Here is a 26,184-nt window from a genome sequence, read left to right on the forward strand (position 1 = left end):
ATTAGGAGTTAAGCAGAACGAACAGCTGTGCTAAAGCAGCAGTGCAAGCGAAGAGCATGTGAGAAACAAAGCGGCTATCTTTAGCAGTACTGCGCATGAGCGACAAGTTCCCTCCAGAACTGCGAGTGCGTCACATCGCATGGGTATGACCGACGCATGCGCAGACTAGAATGCCGCAAAGCAGCAACCATTTAATATGCAAGCGTAGTTAGGATTAGTAGACACATAGGCAAGCGTCACTGGGACACCCTCGTGTAGTGTATAAGTGCAATATTAATAAGACAAACATGTTGGTTATGACGTTAACGTTATTCGAGGTTCATGAATACAAGCAAGTTGCGTAATGTGCAAATTCTTGCTCCATCAATCCCCTCTTTGATGATATTTACTATCATCACTATTAATGGAACCAGATGCCAACTTCTCACAGCTCTCCCATTTCAATTTCTACGAACTTTTTGTTCAGCCTTTTCTCTGCATCCTTATTAGGATGGTAATTCTTCATTTTTTTATACATTTTATTATTTAGTTCTTCGAATTCAAGCTCATCAACATTCCGTTTCACTCCTCTCTTATTCACAGCATACTTCTTTTTGCATTTTTGACATTTACAGCATATATTTTTATGATTAGCACAATTAAACTTATTCCTGCTATTGGCATCAGTATTTTACTCACAAGATGTTTACCTATGTTAGTAAACCAATTACCTACAGAGGAGAGACCATCAGTTAGTCTCTTCCAGGCACTGTCAACCTCCAGTGGTTTGAGCTCTTTTTCCAAATTAGTTATGTTTTTCACATATTTCTTAATTTCAACACTTTTGTCAGGAATGTAAGTGCAACAATGTTGCGCTTTCAACATTCTACAGACTCCGCCCTCTTTTGCCAATAAGGTATCAATAGCGAGTCGATTTTGTAAAACCATAGATCTGATCGCAACCATTTCGGTGTTGACCAGCAGGAAACCAGCAGCAGTGTCAGTTGATAACCGATCCACCACTGTAGACAATTTGCAAATTCTGTGTGTATTCAGAACCACTCCCACTGCAGGTATCAATGCACTAAATATATCACCTAAAATTTCCCCTACACTTTCTCTTCTACTACGCACTAATCCATTAGTATTTTCATTGCTTCCAGCGGCTTCATTCACATGGTATATTTTCGGGAAGACAATTCCAAAATAGCAGCTTCCATACCAGTGATCCGGCAATTTGAAATAAGCCTTGTTTCCACATATATAATAAATTCCGGGAAACACAGGTTCTGACCCATTTTTGAAACCCCAACCTCCAATTACCTTGTAATAGTGTTCACATTCACTGGAACCGATGAATATGTTATTATAATAACTAGTCTTTTCTCTATGAAGACAAAGTTTCCCTTTTCTCTCGAAATCCAGCAACAAAGCAGGATTAGCTCCATCATTTGAGGTGCTTTCCATGTTTTCAGCCCATTTAGGAGTTTTCTGCCTTTTATCGTTCGCTTTTCTTTGGAAACTTTCCCTTCTTTTCTCTGCCATATTTAGGAACATTTTCTCTTGTTCATGTAATGAACAGGTCAAGTTATCTCTGTGGAATTCACCTAAATCTATAGTACCTATTGCCAGAAAGTATTCTCCCATGTAACGTGTCACATCACTCTTAGTATGTACAATATTCAGGTTTCCACGTATAGGAAGTTGAGAAAAGATTACGTCAGAGTTAGAATAATAATACTGTAATGTTCCTCTATAAAATAAACTAGCTAAAATACTACAGGAAATTCCATAGGTTGGGGGTAAATGGTGATAGGTCACACCTTCAGCTACAGAAGTAGGTAGCTTCATGCATACATAGCAGTCCTCTATTTCCATGCTTCTACGTAGTGTACTAACAGGTTTGAAAATACATTTAAATGAGTTCTGTTTTTGATTCTGTGATAATGTATTCCTCCCTCATCTGATGCACCTAAGTCCATTTTAGTCTGTCTAAGGCTAAGTGTTTTCTCATGTCTTTCTACACTTCGTGGTGTCTCTACTGTTTGCAGAACTTCTGTGTCTTTTGTCACTAGTTTAGTAGAATACATATTAGTGTCTTTACTCATCATGAAAGGAATAGTAACTGTTAGTCCTATCCACAATATTAGTACTATTGCTACACTACACAAGCATACTTTGCAGCATGTTTTACAACAGTTTCGTCTAGGTCTTCCATTCACATTAGAATCAGACATTTTGGCTCAAAAAGAAGCTTCTTTCAACCCCTCTTTGTTACTTTTCACAAGCCGCTTACACAAGGTCACTTTCAAGTTGGATCTTCTTCTTCAGAAACTTGGTCAGCAATCAATTCTTCATCACTTTCGTCACTTATCTCAAGGTTTTCGAATTCTTCTAACACTACGTAAGTCCACTCAGGATTCTGATACTTCTCATTTTGTCTTTTTATTCGGACACTTCTTCTTTTAGGCTTGGCTCCAGCTTCCTCCTTTTCACTGGAGGCCCGTTTTCGGTCTTCTAGCTTTTCATCTACTGTTTTCAGTCTTAGTCTCCAGTCTTTTTATGAACCTTGGTTCGCTTTTCTTCTTTTTAAATCTTTTAACTGGCACTGTTATTTTGCTCTCTTCTAATGGTCTTTTATTTTTGTTCATTTGTGGCACATTTACTTCAACGCTGTCTTCTTCCCTTCCTGTCTGACTAATTCCAGGTCTTATTTCAGTCTCTTCCGCCTGGCTACTAAGCTGGCCTTGTTCAGGTGTATTCTGATTTTGACTTTCGTTCGTTTCAAATTATGTTTCCTGAACGCATTCCTCTATCTCTATCTGATCCTGTTCAAGCACTTTGAACCCTTGATTTTCTTCTGCATTAACTTCAGCCCTAATTTCTAACTGTCCCTTTTCAGTCTCTGGAGTCCTTGGAGGTGTGTCGATAACCTGTTCTGTCCCTATTTGACCTTCCTCCTTATCAGATTTGACATGGATTTCGATGACCTGATTGTCTCCTTCTATTCCTGTCTCGTCCTCACTCTCCCACTCTCTATCTAAGTAGGTGTATCTTCGTGTTCTTATTGGATCGAGAGTCAGATCGATTACTGGGACCCACTCGTCTTGACTGGTGCTTGGTTGTTCGTCATCAGCTATCTCAGGACCAACATCTGGAGACCCTTCAGCTGCACAACCTTCAGCCTCAGTTGCTTCTTCTTCTGTCACCCTTTTCGTATGACTGGCATGGATCCACTTGGGTACACCTGCGCACTTCACCGCTGTTGTGGTGACAAGAATCACTTGTCTTGGTTTTCCCCACTTCGGTGCAAAGCAACTCGACCTGGTGTGTTTCTTTAGTACAACCCAATCACCCGGGTTCAGATTATGGACTGGAGTTGTTGGCCTGGCGACGGCGTCTTCCCCAATCTGGTGCGAGATAGAACGCACTTGGTCACCCAGTTGCTTGCAGTACTCTAGTACCAAACCATCAGAAATACTTAGCAGTTTGTGTCCTGGTACCCATGCTTGCCGGATTACTCTTCCCATCAGTATCTCGTGGGGACTCAGGCCTGCTTTTCGATCTGGGATACTTCTTCGTCCCATCAGGACAAGGGGTAAAGCGTCTATCCAATTCATTCCAGTAGAGTCACACATTTTCCCCAATCTTGACTTTATAGTGCCATTCAATTGTTCTACTACTCCAGAAGCCTCTGGATGATATGCACAGTGCAGTTTTTGTGTAATTTTGAATGCTTCACAGAGCTGGCCTATTACATCATTTTGAAACTGCCCACCTCTGTCTGATTCAATTGTGACTGTAAAACCGAACCTAGGTATCAGTTCCCTTAGTAACAATTTTGCTACAGTGATTGCATCGTTTTTCTTAGCTGGGTAAGCTTCCACCCATTTTGAAAACAGGCAGGTAATGACAAGAACGTACTTCATTCCTTTATAAATGGGTAACTGTATAAAGTCAATTTGTAGTCTGACAAAAAGGCCCTCTGCCTTTCCAATTGTACTTGGCAACACTACTGTTTTCTTCCCAGGATTAAACTGCTGACAAATTAAGCATCTCTGGCAGAGTGCCTCTGCAATGATCCTGAACTTCGAATTGTACCATGTCTGTTTGAAAACACGGACCATTGTGTCTCTCCCTATGTGTGTATCTCCATGTATCAGCCGGGCCATAGAAGCAAGCATGCTGTCTGGCAACACAGGCATACCATCAGTACAGACACTGACACCATCTTCATTCCTTTGCTGACAACCAAACTTTACCCATCTTTCCTTTTCTTCTGGTTCTGCAGCAGCCTGCACATTTTTCAGTTCCTCCCATGTTTGTACATCCTCAAACACCATAAGTTGGCAGCTGTTCCCCCCTAATTTGATATTGACTGACATTCTATGTCTTGCACAATGTTGGGCTAATTGGTCAGCATATCTGTTTCCAGCTGTTACATCGTCGTTGCCAGATTTGTGAGCAGCACACTTGACCACTGCTAATTCTTTTGGTAACTGGATTGCTTCCAGTAGGTTCTGCACTACTTTCCCATTTCGGATAGGAGTACCCGAAGAAGTCATACATTTTCTTTGCAGCCATAACTGGCCGAAGTCATGCACAACCCCATAACCATACTGGCTATCAGTGTATATGGTTATTCTCTTGTTTTTCCCAAATTTACAGGCTCTTGCCAATGCAACCAATTCGGCTACTTGTGCAGACTTTACTCCAAATAGGTAGGATGCTTCTACTGTTTTTTCTAGAGTACACACGGCATAGGCAGCACTTAAACCTCCATCCTCGTGTCCCAAACATGAGCCATCTACAAATAGCTCAATATCTTCTATAGGCAGGGGCGTTTCCTTGATATCTGGGCGTGGTTTTGTGCTAAATTCAGCCAGGTCAATGCAATTATGCTCGACCTCTCCCTTGACGTCTGCAACCAGTGTATCTGGTAATAGAGTTGCTGGATTCAGTATATTACATCGAGTAATAGTCACATTTGCTGCACCCACCAGAAGTCTTTCATACTTAGTCAGCCGACTAGGTGTGAGATACTGCGTTTTGGTTCGGGTTAGTAGGATTACAACTGCATGTGGAACATACACAGTTACAGGATGTCCCATAATGATGGATTCACTCTGTTCAAGACTCATGCAAGTTGCAGCCACTGCTTTCAGACATCCAGGCAATCCAGCAGCCACTGGATCCAAGGTAGCAGAAAAGTATGCCACTGGACGTCTAGTCAAACCATGAATTTGAGTTAGAACTGAAAGTGCACAATTGTCTCGTGTGTCACAAGACAGGGCAAAGTCTTTAGAATAGTCAGGCATTCCCAATGCGGGAGCTGTACATAGACAGTCTTAAAATTTCACAAAAGATGTCATGCTTTCATCATCCCACTCCACTGGGTCTTTTGCTCCTTTCTTTGTCATTTTTATTAATGGTTTTGCTAGGACTGCAAATCCCACGATCCACTGTCTGCAGTATCCTACAACTCCGAGGAACATTCTGATTTCTTTCTGAGTGTTTGGTAGTTCCATGTTTCGAATTATTCTAATTCTCTCTGTGGTAACCTTCCTGATAACTTTTTCTATCTGGTGCCCCAGATATTTCACTGAATTGGTACAGAACTGTAATTTGTCTGGTGATACTTTATGTCCCCCTTCACCTAAATGATTCAATAAGGCAATGGTATCAGTGACACAGTCTTTCCGACTTTTAGACGCCACCAAAAGGTCGTCTATGTATTGGACCAAAACTGATTCTCCAGGTAGGACCAAGGATTCAAGGCATTTTTTCTGAATCTGATTGAAAATTGAAGGACTCTCCGTGTACCCCTGAGGAACACGATTCCAGACGTAAATATGACTGTCAAATTCAAATGAGAAAAGAAATTTGCTGTTTGGATGCAATGGGATTGAAAAGAATGCGTGACATAAGTCGATGACGGTAAACCATCCAGCATTCCATAGGATTTGGTACAAAATCACTGCAGGGTTTGGCACAATAGGACAGCAAGGAACGACAATTTTGTTTACCTTGCGCAGGTCCTGCACTACCCTGTACTTTCCACTTGGTTTCTTAATTCCAATTATGGGCGAATTACAAGGACTGCTCATCACCTCTTGTATGATGTTTGCTTCCAATAATCTTTTTATTTCAATGGCAACCCCTGCTTTTACTTCTGCACTCATTTTATACTGCTTGGTATTTGGGTAAACTGCATTTTCTTTTATGGCTATTGGGTCTACATTTGCCATTAATCCTACATCTTTTCCAGTGAAATCCCATACCTCTGGTTTCACTGTCTGTTGGAGTTCTTCAGGTAAGTCTTGTATGGTCAGTCTTTTAATCTCTGAGTCAGGCCTTATTAACATTAATTTGTAGATTCCGTCTTCATCTGGGGTTTGGATTTCAACGCCCTTTGGTGTGCAAAAGATGGTACAGTTCATTTTGCACAGCAAATCACGTCCTAGTAAGTTCACAGGACTGGAATCACAGACAACAAATCTGTGCATTTCTTTGAAGTTACCTATTGTGATCTCAATGGGTTCTGTAACTGAGGTATTAATTAGTTGATTAGAAACACCCACTACTTGGATTGCTTCTCCCGAGAGGGGTAGGTTAGGAACATCTGCTGTTCTCACAGTAGAACGGGTAGCACCAGTGTCCAACAGAAAGGTGACATCATTCCCTTCAACCTTTCCTTCAATGTATGGCCCTGACTGGTCCACCGGCAAGGAGGCGCCAAGCACGCACTCCTCGTCCTCCCCCCTCAGGCACCGTCAGTAAGAATCATCACAGAGGAATGTGTCATTCAAAAGGAATTGCGAAGTTGCTGCATTTCTATCCTCCCTTCCTTCCCATACCTCTATTTCCTCGCCCTGCTGTGCTTTGCTCCTATAGTTAGGCCTAGGTGCACGAGGCAACTGATTCTGTTTTACCTGTTGCTGGGTCATTCGTGGCCCCTCTTTTTGCACCTGTGGATTCAAATCATTATTGGGAATTTTACCATTCTGCAACATTGGACACTCGTCTCTCCAGTGCCCTATCTGACAGCACCTGTGACAGGGGAATTTCTTCCGGACTTCCTCTTGGCTCATTTTAACTCTGGGCTTCCCTCACCCCCCAGGACTTTGATTCTGGGTATTATTATTAATTTTACCTAACTGCTTTTCTTGTTGTTCTGCTAATTTTACTTGTGTCCACATAACTTTTTCTTTTAATGCTTTTCGTTTATTTTCCATCTCATCTTCACAATACTTGGCGTATTTCAGGACCTCATCTGTAGGTTTTCCTTGCCAACAGATTTTATTGTCTCTAATCCACTGCGAGATTTCAGGTCTTAGCCCTAACACAAACCGATAAATAAAATGGGTCATGTCCTTCATCTCAATATTATCTATTCCACTGTACGGTTTGAACACCTGTAACAGTCGCTCATAATATGAATGTACAGTTTCATCACGATTTTGGGTAGTTCTATCTATGCGGGTCCAATCAGTTTCTTTAGCGGGCACCTTCCCTTTTAAATACAGTATGACCTGGTCATACTTCCTCATCACCTCCGCTGAGGGGGCTCCTGTCCTAGCATCTCTGGCATACTCCTCACTTGGCCAATCAACAGCAATTTTGCATTCTGTCCACAAATCTACAGAAACTACAATGTCGAAGTTCCCATCTAGGTCCTTGAGGAGACATTTTTGCACCTTCATAAATCTCTCAACCTGTCTGTACCATTCCACAGCTTTTTCTCATAATTTTGGGAAATCATTTGTAAATGACACAATATCTTGTCGGGACCATGGAACATGTACATATTTCCCACCTGGCACTTCTCTCATAGGATACAAGTCTCTGCCTTATCAACTTCTTTTAGGACATATTCAGAAGTCACTTGTCTGGACTTACTGTCTTCTTTTTTCTTTGCCCATCTGGCTTTCCATTTTTCTAAGTCTCCCCATTTCTGTAACAGATTCAGAAATTCTCTTATCTGCACCTTTTTCCCTGACACATTCATGTTTTCTAAATCCTTGTCAGAAAATTCTGCTCTGTAGGGCTTCTGCAATACTTTGGATCTGCTAACATCTATTCCCATATTAGCTGCTGTGTCCATTAGTTTCTCATGGAACACTCTGGTGTTTCTGGTAATGCTCTTACAGATGAACAATAACTCATCCTCACTAAAGGTATTCAATCGGTCCAGTCCTACATTCCCAGCCATCAGTTCTTCCAGTTCTATTCTTAATTTGTAAATATCTAATGGTTTTGGCTGAGGATTTACCTTTTCCAATTCTCGTATCCATCGGTCTATTGGAGTCACTACCGTGGCACTTCGAGTACCTGCAGATGATTCTATCAGGACTTCTCTTGCACTAGTCTGAGTTCTCGTTCTCTGTGCACTGCCTTCTGGTTCTCTTATAGGCAAACCCATCAGGGAAATCATAGATTTGCATTCACTTGCTTGATCGTCAACTATTAAAGGCTCTTTTCGGGGTGGTATTAAAGCTGGAGTAATAACTGGAGTTTTTGGACTAGCCTGTCTATCCCCATAGAGAGGAACAACTGGGCCTATGGTTACTGGAATGGTCAGAGCTTCAGGACTTGTATTTAGCTGGGTTATTTTCTGAATGAGCTCAATTCTCTGTTTCTCTAAAGCTTTTTCTCACTCCTGTAAAATCTTTTTCATGGAGGTTTCAGGTATCACATGTGGAGCTAAAGGAGGGTAAAGACTCGGGGCAGTTGAAACTGTCCTACTTGATCCTTCACCACAAATCGGTCTATAACAGGGAATAGTCGGATCAGACATGCTTGATCCCTCATTACCGCTAGGTCTGTAACCTAGTCCTGTCGCTTCAGTTGTACTGGCCCTTCTATCCCTAGGATGTCTGAAAAATGGATTTTTCGAACTCAGAGACCTAGACTCCTCATCATATGGTGGTGGATTTTTCATTAATAAATCCTCCAGGTATTCATCTTCTGAATCACCCGCAGCCATTAGGTGTCTGGTTTTCTCTGTGTTTTTTCCTCCTACAGGTTCGTCTACAGCAAATACTGGAAATAGTCCCTCGACCATCATATTCTGTCTCCATTGTTTTAAATGTTCTCTTTGGTCTCTCTCTGCATTTTCGGGTACCATTTACTTATTCCCTTATCCATTCTGGGTCTGTCTCGCTCCAAGGCCTCAATCTCCCATTCTTCTAAAGCCTCATATTGCGTCAATCTTGGTCTGGGGTGTAAGTCATTCATTTGAGTCCTTAAATTAAACAAAATTCCATCATTAAAGGTACCATCTAGGGGAAATGCTAAGATTCCGTCGTCCTTGGTATACTCTACCCAAATTTCCAACCATACACGGGTATGATATCCTTTGTCAAACATCATAAGTGATGCGGGAGTATTAGGTGGTGGAATGATTACACCTTCTCTAGTTTTTATGGGTTTATCTTTCTTGAAATAATTCTTGACTTTGTCTGCGAAAGTCATTTTTCTCTTGCTTCCATACATATTGTAAGGTCTGCCTCTTAGCATCTGATCCTTACCAAAACCTAAGTGTTGCGGATCAGGTAAAAATTCTGGATACCACATATACTTCGTAAACCTAGTTTTGCGTGGTAACTACGTATTTTGTTTACAATCCTTTTCCAATGCTAGCGCGTCTTTCAACTTTTCAACAACCAATCAACACTGTGATTGAAAATGTTTTCGACCAATGGGTGCGCGGCCTTGTTCGCGAGACACGGTCTCACGCTCCGGCACTCACCCCTCCTTTACAATACCAGCTTCGTTACACACCCGCTGTTTCGACCAATACCAGCGCGGCTCAGAGTGACGTCAGCGCAGCTCCGCGACCGACTCCCTCCTTCACAAGGTAACAGAAACTTGCTTTCTTTCTTAAAGTGCAAGTGCTCAGTTTAGTTTACAACATATAACATTCGCCACTGTACTCGAGTGTCTATAAAGAAAAGATTTGTTTTACTGCAAGTAAACCTCTTCTGTCTACTTTTCATACACTACGGATAGACCCTCCTGCCTACCCTTCACACAAGCATTAAAGAACCTGCTACTTCTTTGACTCATCCACTCTTTCCGGGATATATACTAAGTCTAAAGTTTCACAAGCGAACTCCTTTGCTATCACTACAGCTCCAATGAACCTACTACTCCTTCCTCGTGTGACCCTTACTAGGTTATATCACAACTGAAGGTTCATTAGCGAACTCGTTGCTATCAGTTATTCAACTATGCATACAGAAAACCCTAATTAGCGCTTCCAGTTCTGCCTAACCATGCACTAATTTTCCTCACAGTAAGTGGCCTCTCCACGGAGTGGATTCTACTCACCACCCGCTATTCTACCCCCAGGGATTTCCAGACGACATATAACACTCACAATTTGTTAATATACACTTAATATAGCAGCATTTTATATAAAAAAAATTATTTCAAAACATTTCATAACGTTTCAAAGCAATACTTCTGATCGGTTTTTAGCAACAATAAAATTTTAGCAGCAATTTATTTAATACATTTATCAATAATTAACCTATCTTAACTAGTCCTAACCATACTACTGCTACCAGAAAATTACTGATAGAGCGCGCAGGTCACCCGACTAACTTTTGTCATCGGATAATGCACACTTGGGCCCATAAAATAATATTTTCCCTATACTTAATCAGGTAACCTACACACTGCTATCAGCAATCCTTGTTCCTTACTATTTATTTCCAGGTACCTGACTTACCAATCCTTGTTACAGGTACCCAAGGTCTCAATGGATCAGGAGCTATCAGAGGATAGGCAAATATCACCAAAATAATACCATGTACATTTGAATAATGTTTATACTTTTATAATAACCACAAACACAAGAAGTTTTCAACACCTTTATCTAGTTATTCTTAGTAATCATATGCCATGAGAATGAAATTTACACAGATCAGACTATCAATGACTAAGATTAGTAATATAGTGTAGCTATGAATCAAAGTAAGAATCCTCTATAAATCGAGGAATAAAGGGAGGGGAAAAATAAGGAACACGCTATTTTAGTCTATCAGAATTTCACAACGTCACTAAAGGCGGGTAAAGAAAGGGAACATACTAATCATAGTAAGCTTTCGAAATATACTAATGATTCAGAGGAAACGAAACCTATCAAGATATGCTTATTTTCTATAGGGAGGGTAAGAATGGAACATACTATGTATGCAAACAATAATGTATTTGACTAAAGGTAGGGAGAAAGTGGAACATGCTAATAGACAATTTTGCATAAAATCTATTTTATAGAGAGACGGGAAAGGACATAGGCAATTATGCTTTATTTAAGACGGGAGAAAGAAAAAGGTTTAGATAGACAAACACCCACACAGAGGTTATATTTACCTAGGAGAGATTGGAGACTAACCCTGGCCATGGGTCAGTTGGAAAGGCGGGAAAGGACCCTCAAGGACTTAGGATGCCAGTAGGCGAGCAGGTACATCTCATGGACAGTCAAGGCAGGATAACCCCAGGATTTGGATCAGGACCGGGCTCACCAAAGGGTACGACCAACACCTGCAGCTTCGGATGCAACGCCTGCGCTACTCCCTCTCTGCAAGGAATCTGCCAATAACCCCGATTGGGTTCTCGAATCTCCCAGCAAAGTGCTTCGCTAGCACTTAAGGTTTCCAAACTCCGACTGAGTTTGTGGAAATTACGGACAGAGTGCTCCGCAGCTCTCTGTATCAATCACCTATAGAGTTCGTTGGGTCAGTGACAGGTCAGCTATTCGGACAAGTCGGACCAAATCTCTAGCTAAACCTAGGCTAGTTATACGGTTTTCGGGTCAGTGTACCACCCACAAATGTTGCAAGTGAAAGGGTTCCTAAATTCTGATTGGATACGGGATGTGGTTAGGTCATGGTACCTCCTGGATTTCAGACTTTCTCAGGATTAATATTCAATATTTGAACCCACCCCTTACATTCCAGTTCCCATGGCATGTGAGTTTAAGAGAACAATAGAGTACACAGGAAAACATTACAATTGTAACAAATGTAGGTACGAATCGGCCATTCCTCGCAGGGGCATGGTTCAGGTTCCCAGGAGCATCTTAGCTTCGGCAGCCAGCTGGCTGAGTTCCACTGCGACATGACTCTCTTGTCCCCTATCACGTGATTGGTACCACACGGGCTTCAAAGATGGAGTAGCACCTCTCTCCCAGGCCCCCGGAGAATGTTACATGAAAAGTAAGCGAAAACAATTTAGAAACACAGAAAAAATTAATACACTCTATACCATGATTGGCTATACTACACCCCTTACTTTATAATAACTATAGCATTAGGAGTTAAGCAGGACGAACAGCTGTGCTAAAGCAGCAGTGCAAGCGAAGAGCATGTGAGAAACAAAGCGGCCATCTTTAGCAGTACTGCGCATGAGCGACAAGTTCCCTCCAGAACTGCGAGTGCGTCACTTCACATGGGTATGACCGACGCATGCGCAGACTAGAATCCCGCAAAGCAGCGATCATTTAATATGCAAGCGTAGTCAGGATTAGTAGACACATAGGCAAGCGTCACTGGGATACCCCCGTGTAGTGTATAAGTGCAATATTAATAAGACAAACATGTTGGTTATGACGTTAACGTTATTCGAGGTTCATGAATACAAGCAAGTCGCGTAATGTGCAAATTCTTGCTCCATCAATAGCACTCATTTTATAAGGGGAACCTTGTCAAATAAAATGTGTCCAAATCATATTTTTTATAATAATGTAATTCCTTTCTTGGACACCCCCCCCCCCCCTCCCCCCTCCACACACACACACACACACACTGATTTTTAGTCAAGTGGGATGTACTCCTCTACATGTCTCAATATACTAATATGTGAAAACAGAATCACTCCCTGTTAGATGGTGGCCCGTGTGCTCCTGCCACCCACGGGCCTTTGTAACAATAGATGCATGTGCTCTGCTAATGATGACCGTAATTGATAAAACAGGAGAGTTACAGAGCGGCATAAGACAGGAGGAGAGAAAAAGAGACAAACTATGATACATTTCAGATGTGTTACAAAATAGCACAACCGGATGTCGCTGTGTGTCACGTACATTTTTTTTCTTTCAGGCGGGGGTTACTTTCCTTGATGTGGCTGCCCGTTTCTCCGAAGAGGAGTGGAAGCTTTTGCATGAGTGGCAGAAGGAACTTTACAACAATGTGATGGAAGAAATTCAGCGGGCCTTGATCTCACTTGGTAAGATTGCATTCATTGAAAGATGTCAAAGGGATGACATGGTTTCAGGCTCACGTTAGTAGACCAGAGTATCATTCAATGCCTGGACATATCCAGAAGGAAAGTCTTGACACACTTCATGGCTTTTTAACAATATTTGTGTTCAATTGAGAGACTTAGCTCATCATTTCTATCACAGGTTGTAACATCAGGCTATAAATACGATTGTGAAATATTTTAAGCATAGGAGTATTGGTCTAATTCAGTAAAATAGATTGGCTTCTCATTATGTTGGTTTTTGCTGAGGTTTTCTATTATTTTTTGTGCACCAACTCAGCATCTTTGTGTCTCTTTCAATCTTTATTCTTAATTCGGTCATCCAGTGTCCATAACAAAGCAGTGTAAAATAATACAAATGCATTACACAATATGCATAAAATTTGTCATTACATATAAAGAATCATTGAACTAACATGTGTCACAAAAATGTGACATTTCATGATAAAATTGCAGATCTAATGCATCTGGCAAGCTGTATAAAAGTTGCAGTTAAAAAGCATATCCTCACAGTTTGCATTGTCTGTAAATACTCCATGGCAGCCTTTCATTGTCTAAAATTAGACTGTTTGTGCAAAAGTAAAATAAGCAATTTTTTCTTCCACACATTTTGCTCAACAAAGATTTACTCAATGATCCAGAAAATGTAGCAGAAAAGGAACCCGGATTCTAAAACAGTTTGCTTAGATCCAGCCAATTACAGAATTTATAAGATCCAGGGTATTTTTAGGCCTTTTCCAGTTTTAAACATTCGTCTGAAATCGATGGATTCCTTGAGGTTCCCTTCTTAGTGCATATTTTCAGCCATAGCAGAAGAGATTGTAACTTCACAGCATTATTTATTCACCCTAACCCAATTTCAGTGTGGCATATGTAATTGCTAGTGGATTTGTATACGGCCAGCAATATTTTTATAAGGCCATTTTCAACCTTCTCCGTCCCCCGTTGGTCTAAAAAGGCCCATATATGGCACCTGGGCAGCATTTAGCCTTATAGATTGTTATTAGTTCTGTGATAAGCTTGCTGCCCATTCTGGTTGTGAAACAAAGAACCGCCTCTGTACGCCTTGCCCAGGCGACTACCCTTCCAGTTTTCAAAGTACCCCAATTGAATCTATCATCAAAGAGACCTTGCTAATTTTCATGTTGTTTACATTAAAGACCTTATTTTTCTTATTTCTGGATCCATAGACGATTATAGGTGTTTTTGTTTGGTGGCCCATCAAGTTCAGGCTGTTCATAAAAGCACAGAACTGATCTAATAGTCACTGCAGGCCAATTGCAGTTCTGGCCAATAAGACCTTTTCTTCGGCATAGGTAAATGCAGGTCTGCTACAATTGCGTATCCTAGGACAGTCAGCGTTAACATTAAAAATTGATTCTTCAATCTGTTAACATTTAATGAAACAAGCATTTGCAATGCAATAGGTCTCGCATTTACGGTAGTTTTAGCTATTGGCATTGCAAATGCCAATGCCTTTTATTTATGTGTTGGTTTTTAAAAAATAAATAAAGGGCATTGTCATTTACAATGCTAGTAGCTTAAACTCTTGCTAATGCGAGACCCATTGCATTCCAAATGCTTGTTTGTAAAAGCGCCCTATACCGAGCTTTTCCTTTAATTTTGGCTACAGCCCATTCTTTCGACGACCTGCGTCTAAAGACAGTTGCTCGGCCATCGTTAAAGTGAAGGTGCGGAATGGGGCGCTTTTACACAAAAAAGTATTTGTTTAAGTTGTGAAACAACTGTTTTTTTGTTTTGGCAAAAGTGTCCCATGCCACATTTTGACTTTAATGGTGGCTGTTGGACTTGGCCCTTTTTGCAGGGTCATGCCTTAACCTTTTGCCCTTCCCTTAGCCTTTTTTCTGACATGGTGTTGGTGGGTTTAGGACTCTGGGCACTTTAGCACTGCTGTCCAGTGTAAAGTGCATGTGCTCTCTGTGTTACTTATGGTAAGATTGGTCTACACCTGTTTGGCCTAGTTAATTTACCTGCCAGTCCTTTGTTAAGTGATATCACACATACCCAGTGCTAGTAGATTAAATGCTACTGGTGGGCTTGCAGCGCTGATTGCGACACCCACCAAAGTAGGCTTTCAAACCTATTTCAGGCCTCTCCCATTGCAGGGCCTTTGCGCACAGTGTTACTGCGGCTGTGACGTGGCACCTAAAGTGTGTGCCATGTCTTTGACCCCCCCCCTTTACTAGTCAGTCACCCGTAAGGTAGCCCTACCTAGCCCTATGGGCAGGGTGCATTGTAGGTAAAATATAGGACATGTACCTTAAGGGCGTAACATGTCCTAGTAGTGACAGCCATTTTGGTTTCTCACTATTGTGGGGCTGCCCTCCCCTAGGAATGCATTGGGGTTCCCTAAAAATTGTTTCAGTGGTTATTCCTGATATGAGAGGAGCAGCTTGGTCAAGTTTAGTATATTTGGAATGGTAAAAATAAATGCTGTGCAATGGTGTACGCGGATTTATTATAACTATTTTAGAAATGCCACTTTTAGAAGTTGGCATTTCTGTGTGCTATTTGTCTGATGTGAATTGCATGTCTGGCTTTTGAGTGACAGGGGCTGGGAGGTGTGTATGGCTCCATCAGGGGCAGGGTGAGTCAGCACTAGGCTGAATAGGACATCTACATTTGGAGTAGTGGGAGGAATAGTCCCCTGACCTTGAATAGGATTGTGCCTGCCCTGTACAATGCTGGTTCTGCCCCCTGTGGTGTGTCTGATCACCGGGCCCCCACTTGACTAAGGGGAAGAGGAGCCTGGTAAACAGAGTGCTCTAATTCCCCCCATAACACGTTTTTGATGGTTCCCCCAACCCTGACCTGCAGACAAAGAGGAATATACCATATAAATATAGGAGCTGTGACCCCATGATGTTGTGCTGTTCCTGGACTTGTCAGGGCTTGCTTCTGCTGGGGGCCCAGGAGCTCTGGAGCTTCTCAACGCCGAGCTGCACATTGCCTCTGAGGGAATCCCCAGCGTAGGGATTCCCCCGAAATGCTGGGATTGAGCGGGAACCTACCCCACTTTATGCTTGTATTTTAAGGCGGGTCCCCACCCCACTTATGTGCCTGTTGTCGCAGGTGCCCACCCCATTATCTTTAATTTAAACGGGAGCCCACCCGCATATCACTGACGCGACACGAAAGTCAGGCAAAGTTGCCTGAAGTTGGGCGGAGCAGCGAGAGGTAGTCCCGCCCGCCGCAGGAATCGTCCAGAGCCTCGCTGGCTCCTCGGTAGTGCGGGACCGCTGAAGAGAGGTCCCGGTGAGCGCCATCCCGCAGAGGCATATTGCGGTGCCTGGGACCTGCACCTGAACCCCGGTGAGTGAGGCTGCCGGATGGCACATTGCCAGTGCCTAGTTCTGAGCGGACCTGCTAGAGAGCGGGCCGCTCCAACGAAGGGGCTATTTTCTTTTTCATACCGCCAGCCCCACTAGAGGAGTCCCGGTGACTGAGCGGTCCCACAAGAGAGCGGGCCGCTCCAACGATGGGGGCAGATTTGTTTAGAGAGCCCCAGAGCAGGGCCTCTTTGTTTATTCACAGCTGCACCGCCGTAGCGGGCACCTGCAAAGTTGGCCATAATTTATTCTTAGGGGGGTCCAGAGGCACAGTGGTGCCCATGTTTCCACTGCAGATCGCAGCTGCCCTGCGAGAGCGCAGGCAGCTGCAACGGTGGGCATATTTGTTTTAAGAGTCCCAGAGTGGAGCTCAGTCCATTTTTCACAGCTGCCCCGCCTGATAGAGGGCAGCTGCAACGATTGGGCACGTTTGTGGCGAGAGTCCCATTGGGGACCCAGAGGGCACAATGAGTGCCAGTGCCCCCAGTATCTTCACAGCTGCACAGCAATTAGTGGCAGCTGCAATGTTTAGGCCAGCGCAATTGTGCCCTTTTGGATTCTGTGAAATAGAAAGTGGAGGCCGCCCTGACATTTGACACATAGGGCATTCAAGTCCTCTGAGAAGGCCAGTTGGCCAGGGGGTCAGTTGGGTTGGTAGGGCGCCAGGCCCCTAAACTGACATAGGTGATAATATGCTAAATGTGTTTTATGCACCATGATGTATACCTCTGATGTTTATGTTTAGGAGGTTATAGCATAATGTGATTTCTGCTTATGAGATTATTGCATAATGTGTTTATGCTGGTGAGGTTGTCACAGAATGTGTTTTACGCCTAATGTGATACTGAGTGCATAATATGATTAATGTTGCAGGATATAATGCTGAGCACAGTGTGTTGCCAGTAATTACTGGTTGTGTTCTACATTTACTATATGTGCTTGTGATGGTTCTTACAGTGGCCCGGCCCTGTCATATGTATATAATCCCCTGTAAATATTGCCTAGTGCCAGTTGTCACAGTGCATATTGTGTGATTCTATTCTAATGTGGTTTGGATAATACAAAGGCTATTTTTATATATAGCCTGTGTGGAGTTTCTTTTGTGGCGTGCCTGGTGTGTTGCTGCTGTGTGAATGTGTTGCGCAAACACTTTACACATTGCCTCTGGGATAAGCCTGACTGCTCATGCCAAGCTACCTAGGGGGTGAGCAGGAGTTATCTTCAGCGTGTAACTCCCTTGCCCTGACTAGAGTGGCGGTTTCTGCTTGGCTTAGGCGCAAGCCCTAGCCAACCAGAAATCCCATTTCTAACAGCGGCCTCTCAACTTTCTTTAGACATGGTTCATGTAAAGAAAGGTGTGCCGTCACCATCCAAGTGAAAGGGCGGTATGGGGCGCCTTTACAAAAAAATATAATTTGTTGTCAAGTTAATGTCGGCCACACCCCTTTCTTTAAGATGTGGCTCGTCTAAAGAAAGGGGTAGCCACCATTTAAGTAAAAGAGGGTTATGGGGCGCTTTTAAAAATAAAAAGCATTTGTTAAGCAGCATAGCGAGTGCAGGGAGCATTTTTGAAAGATAAGGAGCAGCATCCATGATTGGGCGCAGCTCTGTCATGAAAATAGGGTGCGTTAGTCAGAGCCTGCCATGCCTGCAAAAGCAGCTAAATTAAAGACATTGAAGAAAATAGTGCTCACAGACTGTAGCTAAAACAGACTGTGTAACAACATAAGTAAATAGTCCAGTCCTCATAGAGGGTTACAAATGCAGAATAGGCGTTACTAAGGTAGGACGACTAGCAAGCCTATTAATGAATCAGAAGCAACTATTTAGAAAGGACAGTACTAGGAGCCAATTGAAAAGATGGGTGGAGAATGTGCAGAGCTTCAAGTCCATACCTGAATACAGCATGCCTCGCAGAGCAGCACATGGGCTGCCCAGGCTCGACCTAAAAAGAAAGTGCTTGGGTTAAAGAAATCTTGTCTAAGACCTCGTTCCTGGCATCTTTGTGGTTCCCCTTTTCATACTACTAAACCTTCCCCCCTACTCGGTAAACTGTGTGGAATGGAGGTAAGACGAAAAAGAGAAACTCAGGACAGACTGCAAAGGTTCTTCTGAGTTTTTCCTGTGTTTTGTGAGCCACAAAAGAACATGCAGTTTCTGAACTGTTCTCTTCCTGTAGCTGTCACACAATATACAGTGTAACAACCCAGGTGTAGGAAGGTTAATATCTGACTATGGTTACCCCCAAACTTTTTGCCTGGTGTTTAGCTGGTTTTTGACATAGTTGGCCTGGGATCCTGCTATTCAGGGCCCCAGGCTGATTGCTCTCTCCTTAAAATGGACTCCATGTACCTTAGGTGCATACACAATTGGAACTGGTTCACCTTATAGGCCCCTGTAACAGTGTACCATAGGTACCCAGGGCATAGGTGTAGCCAAGGCCTACCAGGGTCTTCAGCAGGTATTGTGCCACCCCTGGCCTGGCCTCCATATTTTGACACAACTGGCTGATCACTCAGCTGGGGTAAGTTGGTGTAATCACCTCTTGCTTAGGTATAGTAGCCCTATATCTAACCTTAACTGGACACATGTTAACCTATAAGCCCATTCCTATGGAAGGCCCCTGCAATCCTGGGAGCAGAGTGCGTGGTTTCATGTGAGATGGTGTTCTAGCATGAGCTGAGCCTGTCTGCAGCTGTCTGGAACAACTCCCTTAGCTGTTCCGGGATATTGCTATACCATATACTCTTAAGTGCATTATAATCCTCGCGGTTATATGCTAACTTTGGTTTGGCTTTATCAAAACATGTCGAGTAAGGTGTCATACGATTTGGAATACTTTCCCCTCAACAGTTCTGTCGACGGGGATAGCATTCCACCCTTCTAGAGGGACACGACATGTACATAGCCTTAACCCCGGTTAAAGTTAACCTGAGCCTCAGCATCACAAAATGGATGCTGCCACCACAGACACAAGTCTGACCTCCTGCTGCTGGGAGTCCTTCCAGCGAGGGAGGCTTGGACAAAGGGTTTCCTGCCGTGGGAGGTGCGAGAACCACCCCAGACAGGATTTTGTGTATTGGGTAGGACAGGGCTGAATAGAATCAGACATGCCCGGGGCACACAAGGTGTCCTCGTGCATAAGCCAGTCCAAACCGGTCCTGGGACTTTCCAGACCCAGGCCTGGCGAGGAGCTGGACAAAGGAAAGGGGGTGTAACCGCCCCCCTTCCTGGTCCCACCCAGAGGAGGGACCTAGCAGGTGATCCACCCCTCAGATTGAGAATAAGAGTGGGAGCGGTGCCATAGCACCTCAGATCATCCTGAAATCAACTTAAAACTAAGAAGACGCCGGACTTCGACATTCTGCTGCACAGAAGACTGAAGAGCATCTCCCTTGTGGCCTAGGAGTGGCCACCCTGTGAACACAGGCACCATCCAGCAACTCTACGTCTGCTTTGCCGCCGCCTCCTGCCGGAGCCCGAGCCCAGGGCCTGACGAGACGCAGACTCCCAGACTTCTCACCGCCCGATCCACAGTCCTTGCAAAGAAGGGACCCGTGGAGGCACCGAGAAACGTGGGACCGGACATCTCGGAAGACCCCCGAAAAGCTGACTGCGCAGCACCCGAGGCACCCTCGATGCTGTGCTTTGGGGATTGAGAAGCCCCACAACCGAGCAGCCCTTGCACCGAAGATCAGCCCCCCAGCATCTCCACGATCTGCGTGGGGCCCTTTTGCATCGTGCCACTCGACGCGCCATCCCGGCCACTTGCCACGTGGTCAGCGGCCATCTTGGCGATGAAACCTACAAACTACATTGCGGGTCTGGCTGCTCCAGACTTGCCCTCGCTCCTGTAAAAAGGAGCACCCGCTCTGACCTTGCTGGTCCGAGTGATAAGCCTTTTTCACTTCCTGCGTGGCTTGCATTAGCCAAGGCCTGTTTGCTCCGATCAAGTTGCCGACACCGCCATCAGCTCGAGCCTTCTTGGGACAGCTCGTGATCGACTCCTGGACGTCCTCGACCTCTTCATGTCCACGTGGTTGCAGAGAGAAGCTTCACCTCATCGCCTGTTTGCACCCGACATCGCCTGGTTCCATCCTGGTTCCACGGTAGTCACTGGCTAGTGACTTTGAACATTGTCCCCTCTGCTTTCAGGTCTTCACCACTTCAGATCCACCCTTGGATCCACCAGAACTCTTCACATCGAGCCGCTTGCAGCATCTTCAGCTCCAAGCACCATCGACCTGTGTGACGAAACCCGTCACTACTTCGCACCTGTGCACCTGCTTCCTGTGGGTGAGGTAACTCAGCAACGCCGGTGTTCCTACACTGGTACACACCTCTAGTGTCTGTGTCCAAAGTTTCATTCCTCTAGGTCACTCGGAAGGTTCCTTAATAACTAACTTTGTAACTTTTACGCACCATTGACTTAACATTGGTATATGCGTGCACTTTCCGCACTGCACCCGAGTCCCGCGGGCCTTTCCCGAACTTCTTCACTGTTAGTCCAGAACAGCTCCAGTGATTCCCCAGGCCCTAGGCCTACTCCCTTTAAGCTAGGTGGTTCTTATACCACTATTTTACTATATGGTTTAGGTGGCCCCTAGGGCTCATCCATATTGTGCAACTTTTGTATATTTAAACTGTGTTTTGTTTTAACGCATTTGCTTCTGTGCTCATAAAGAGTATAGGGGATTTTGTAGTAAATAAATATATATATATTTTCAATATATATCTGTGTGGTGTCCTTTCATTTGGTATTCAAGGGGATTGTGTATGGTAAAACAGCATGCTTCACTTGCCTTTACAGAGTTTAGCCTAAGACTGCTTTGTCCTCGCTACTAGGATAGCTGGTCTATAAGGTTGACTGACAACCAATCATCATAAGGGTGGCTTGGCATGGTACAAGGTGATCACTAGAACTAGTGAGCATCATATACCAGGCCAACTTCTCACACCAGGTAACCATATTTGCTGCAATTTGTCTAATTCCTAACACCGCTCAATAAACTGTACTTGCAGCTTGCGGATCTTAACTCCACAGTGTAAGTGCACTGCAAGAAGGCGCCTGACATTTTCAGTAATGGCCAGCAGATCCTAGACCGCCGGCAGGGGTGAGCTCTCAGGTCTGCGACCCTGTCTAAGACTAAAAGGCAAATCTAATTTCTGCTGTGAGAGGCAACAGAATAATCCTACATGTTAAGGTTTAAGAACAAACTAGTTGAACATTTTTGGGATTTGTGTAGTAGTGAAGTGATGGGGAAAAACACTTTTACCAAATAATAAGAGTGCATTGAGTTAAGGTGGAAAGATTGATAAAAGACGAAAACCAACATTGTGCAGTAAATGCAAGTTTCTTTTTAATAAACAAGCCGTTCTGTACTTAGGTGAATGAGGAGAAGAGAACTGTTATTTTGGTTAACATTTAATAAATCAAATAAGTTACAGAATGCGCCAAAAGGCAGTCATCTGTGATTTGAATCTATGGACATAAAATATACAATTAAATCCTTCAGTCACAATGCTCGCTCACAATAATGACCTTGTTAACTCAATTTCCCTTTAAAATATAATTAGTGGAAAGTCCTTTACATGACAGAGTTGAGTCCAACCCTTTGATAAAATACCACCTGGGATCAATTAAAGTAATCTTTGAGAGGGTTTACGTGCTCCTCTCTCGGTGCTTTGGCTTTTGATGAAAGCAATGTATTTCATCGATTGTGCTTGAACGTGCAGAACTTTGGCGCCTCTCGCTTTTAATGTCATTTTATAAAGGTTCACTATCAGACTGGTGAAAAGACAGTGAGAACGACCATGCAACCTCGACGAATGAATGAAAAGCAGAAGATAGAAGTATAATCTAGTAAATGCCAGATTAATTCAGAAACAATAATCTATACTAATATAATAAAGAGAGAGTCGAAACCTTTGAGGCGCGTAATCTCAGGAACCACAGCACCAATCAAAACACCCAATACAGCGTTAGAAAGGGCAGTTGCAGCAGAAGGACATAGGCTATGCAGACGCCCACCATATACATTTAAAAGGTACAAAAACCGTGCCAGCAAAGTAGTCCTTTGTGGGAGTGTCTGCGTTGTGCTGTGGGCATGTGCTGGGGGCGTGATAAACGCTGGGGGCATGTGGTACGTTCCGCCCTTCATGCCATGTCTCATATTGTGTGCTGTGGGCGTGTGCTGGGGGCGTGGGTGCGTGTGCGGGGCGTGGGATTACGGGGAAAAAAAGCAAGTGTTGTGCCCAATATTTCATTGTTTTTTCTTCCCAGGTTCTGTACATTCCAGCTCTGGGTGTCCACCCTTCTCCCTTTAAATACCCCTGCACCCCATAATCCTAGCCCATCCTTACTCCTTAAAATACCCCAACACCCTTAAACACTAACCCATCTTAACCCTATAAATATACCCTGTACCCCAAAACCCAAACCTATCCCTAAACCCAAAAAATACCCCTGTACCCCAAAACCCAAACCTAGCCCTGAACCCTATAAATACCCCTGTACCTCAAAACCCAAACCTACCCCTGAACCCTAAAAATACCCATGTACCCCAAAACCCAAACCTAGCCCAGAACCCTAAAAATACCCCTGTACCCCAAAACCTAAACCTACCCCTGAACCCTAAAATACCCCTGTACCCCAAAACTCAAACCTACCCCTGAACTCTAGAAAATACCCCTGTATCCCAAAACCCAAACCTACCACTGAACCCTAAAATACCCCTGTACCCCAAAACCCAAACATAACACTGAACCCTTAAAATACCCCTGTACCCCGAAACCCAAACCTAGCCCTGAACCGTAAAAATAACCCTGTACCCCAAAACCCAAACCTACCCCTGAACCCTAAAATACCCCTGTACCCCAAAACCCAAACCTAGCCCTGAACCCTAAAAATACCACAGTACCCCAAAACCCAAACCTAGCCCTGAACCCTTAAAATACCCCTGTACTCCAAAACCCAAACCTACCCCTGAACCCTAAAATATTCCTATACCCCAAAACCCAACCCTAGCCCTGAACCCTAAAAATACCCCTGTACCCCAAAACCCAAACTTATCCCTAAACCCTAAAACTACCCATGTACCCCATAACCCAAAACTATATCTGAACCCTTAAAGTATCCAAACACCCCAAAATATATACCTCAGTACCCCAAAACATATACCCCTATACCCATACTTACCTTATCCAAACATAAAAAAAACATGCTTTTACAATTCAAGCTTTTACAACGAATTTCATTGTAAATGTATGCGTGGTAAAAGCATATAAAATGTAATGCCATGCGTTATAATGGCATTGCGGAGTCATGGTACGTTCGTAAAGAAAGTATGCGGAGTGATGGTATGCGGAAAGAAAGTTGCGGAATAATGGGTATTTACCCTCCCCCGGTAAGTACATTGGTGGCATGGCGGCCCACATCTCCAGCAACATACTCATATTTTTTCACCTCCGATTTGAAAAATGCACAGATCTCTCTCATTGATGGCCAGCACCGACATACACTTTTAGACACACCTCCCGCCACCAGTTCTAGAATTGCGAACTTTAGAGCTGGGGAGCTACGTTCGAATTTCAGCATCAGCTCAACATCCTGTGATTCCAGGCAAATCGCTTTGTCTCCCCATGCCTACCATGCTATATTATATCCTATTGCGCTATATTATATTGCAAGGAAAAATAAAGTAGGGAAACTCAAGTTCACACACTACTGAACGCGCACTCTTAAGTGCATCACCAGTGCACTGTGAATCGGAGCATTTCACAGGCCTGTCAAAGACAAGAAATGCTATCAAAACGAAATCCTACAAAACAATATACTACTGTCCGGCAGCAATTCATACCCGGACAACGTTGGGACGGGCTGCTAGTATTATATAAATTGCATTCGTGGAAAACATGGCCGCTAGCCGATTTTGCTCAACTAATGACATCAGAGTAGTCTAAGGGCAAGAGATTGTTGTGACCTCGCTGAGTCAGGCCACGTATGAGAGCAGTGACAAGTACTGTGCTTAAAGTCTTGTGCTTCTTGCTTCAGTTCCGAATAAATTTCGATCTGAATATCTTTATTCGACCAACATCATTGGTAAAATAAAAGGAAATCATGTCAGCAAAACATAAAATTCTACAGTAAACAAGCAGGAAATGTGATCAGCCTGGCCCCCAATAATAATATTGGCCCCCACTAGCTGCATAAATAGCACACCGGTAAAACAACAGGCTGGCTTTGTAGAAACCCATAAACTGTCGCCCTTCCCTGTCCAGCTGCCTGCCACTTTCTGAGCCAGAGCAGAGCTGAAGAGGCCGGGCTGTGGGATTTACTAAAACCAGCATTGGCATAGCCAATAGGTCTCGCCTTTGGGACCTTATAAGTGCTTAGCCATGCAACAGTTGATGTTGTTGCACCAAGGATATTGTGCTGCATAACTAAACACTTGTAAGGTCCCAAAGGCGAGACCTATTGGCTATCCCAATGCTTTTTGTGTTGACTCCATGTAAACCAATAATTGTTCTACTCGAATGAAACTATAAAACCTTAAGCCACAACATGTGTTCCTTTTTTGCAACTTCTCACAAATGCCTGGACTTTAAACAGCTGAGTGTCCTGTTCTGAGGCAGGGCTTCAAATCTTTTTTTTCAGTACGCTGTAAGGAAGGAGTTCTGAGAAACTTGCTTGAATGGAAGCTGAAAACATCCCTCCTAATGAAGCAAACATTCTATTTGTGAAGTAACATCCAAACGTCTAGAAACTAATTTGAAACACAGAAGCCATTGACAGCCAGAGCGAATCTAATACAACTCATACAAAATGCAAACATTTTTTTTCCAAGAGAAGTCCACATTATTTTTCTGTGTTGGCCCGGAACCACACAAACCCGAAACTATGTAAAAATTGGTATCGCCCAAATGGAATGAATAATAATAATGGAGAACAGTAATTATCTCTACCTCGCTTGCATTGAAGAATCCTACTACTGGCTTCATGGTTGTAGAGAGGTGACTGTGGTAGGGAAGGGGGGGGGGGGGGGGGAGAGAATGTCCCAAGTTATTCATTTCCATTTAAACATAAGCTACTTTCTGTTCCATGGGCAAATTGACTATATAGGATAAACAGCCTTCAAATGTAATAATTAGGGAGGAAACATGGCGTTAAGATGTAAACCCTAAAATTGAGATGTCTCTACAGAACCCAAAGGTTTAGATGATGTAAGGTTAATCGTTAGCCATAACTATAAAATCTTCTTTTGCGCAAGAAAAATATATGGGCGATTTCCGCTACCTCTAAAGGAGGTGGTTATACTGTGCCTTCCTTCAATAATACTTAAACCTGCATAACTAAAACGTGTGCTCTTTGCGGGGAAAAAACATTTATGTGCTAGATACTCGTGGAACTGAAAGAAAATAGAACTTCAGATATCTGTTCTCTTCCCCATTTAACTGCCGCCAGTGCCCTGAACACAAACTATAGGACCATCAATCTCCGTTTAAACTGGACATCAAGGCTTAAGCAACCATTTCAACTAACTTTTTTTTAACTTGAGTAGGATACCCATGTCCAATCCGGATGGTT

The 26,184-nt window shown here is 43.5% G+C and overlaps 1 protein-coding gene across 2 annotated transcripts in view; it reads left to right on the top strand.

Moving 5' to 3' along the window:
* Positions 1-26,184, top strand: part of LOC147676775 (zinc finger protein 777-like) — a 623,696-nt gene that overhangs the window by 138,364 nt on the left and 459,148 nt on the right. For both annotated transcript variants that reach the window (XM_086945208.1, XM_086945209.1), the window contains exon 2: positions 13,086-13,212. In XM_086945208.1, the coding sequence (XP_086801334.1) occupies positions 13,086-13,212 (127 nt within the window). The remainder of the gene's footprint in view (positions 1-13,085; positions 13,213-26,184) is intronic.

This window comes from Lissotriton vulgaris, chromosome 12 (genome assembly GCF_964263255.1).
Source record: "Lissotriton vulgaris chromosome 12, aLisVul1.2, whole genome shotgun sequence".
NCBI classification, from domain to species: domain Eukaryota; kingdom Metazoa; phylum Chordata; class Amphibia; order Caudata; family Salamandridae; genus Lissotriton; species Lissotriton vulgaris.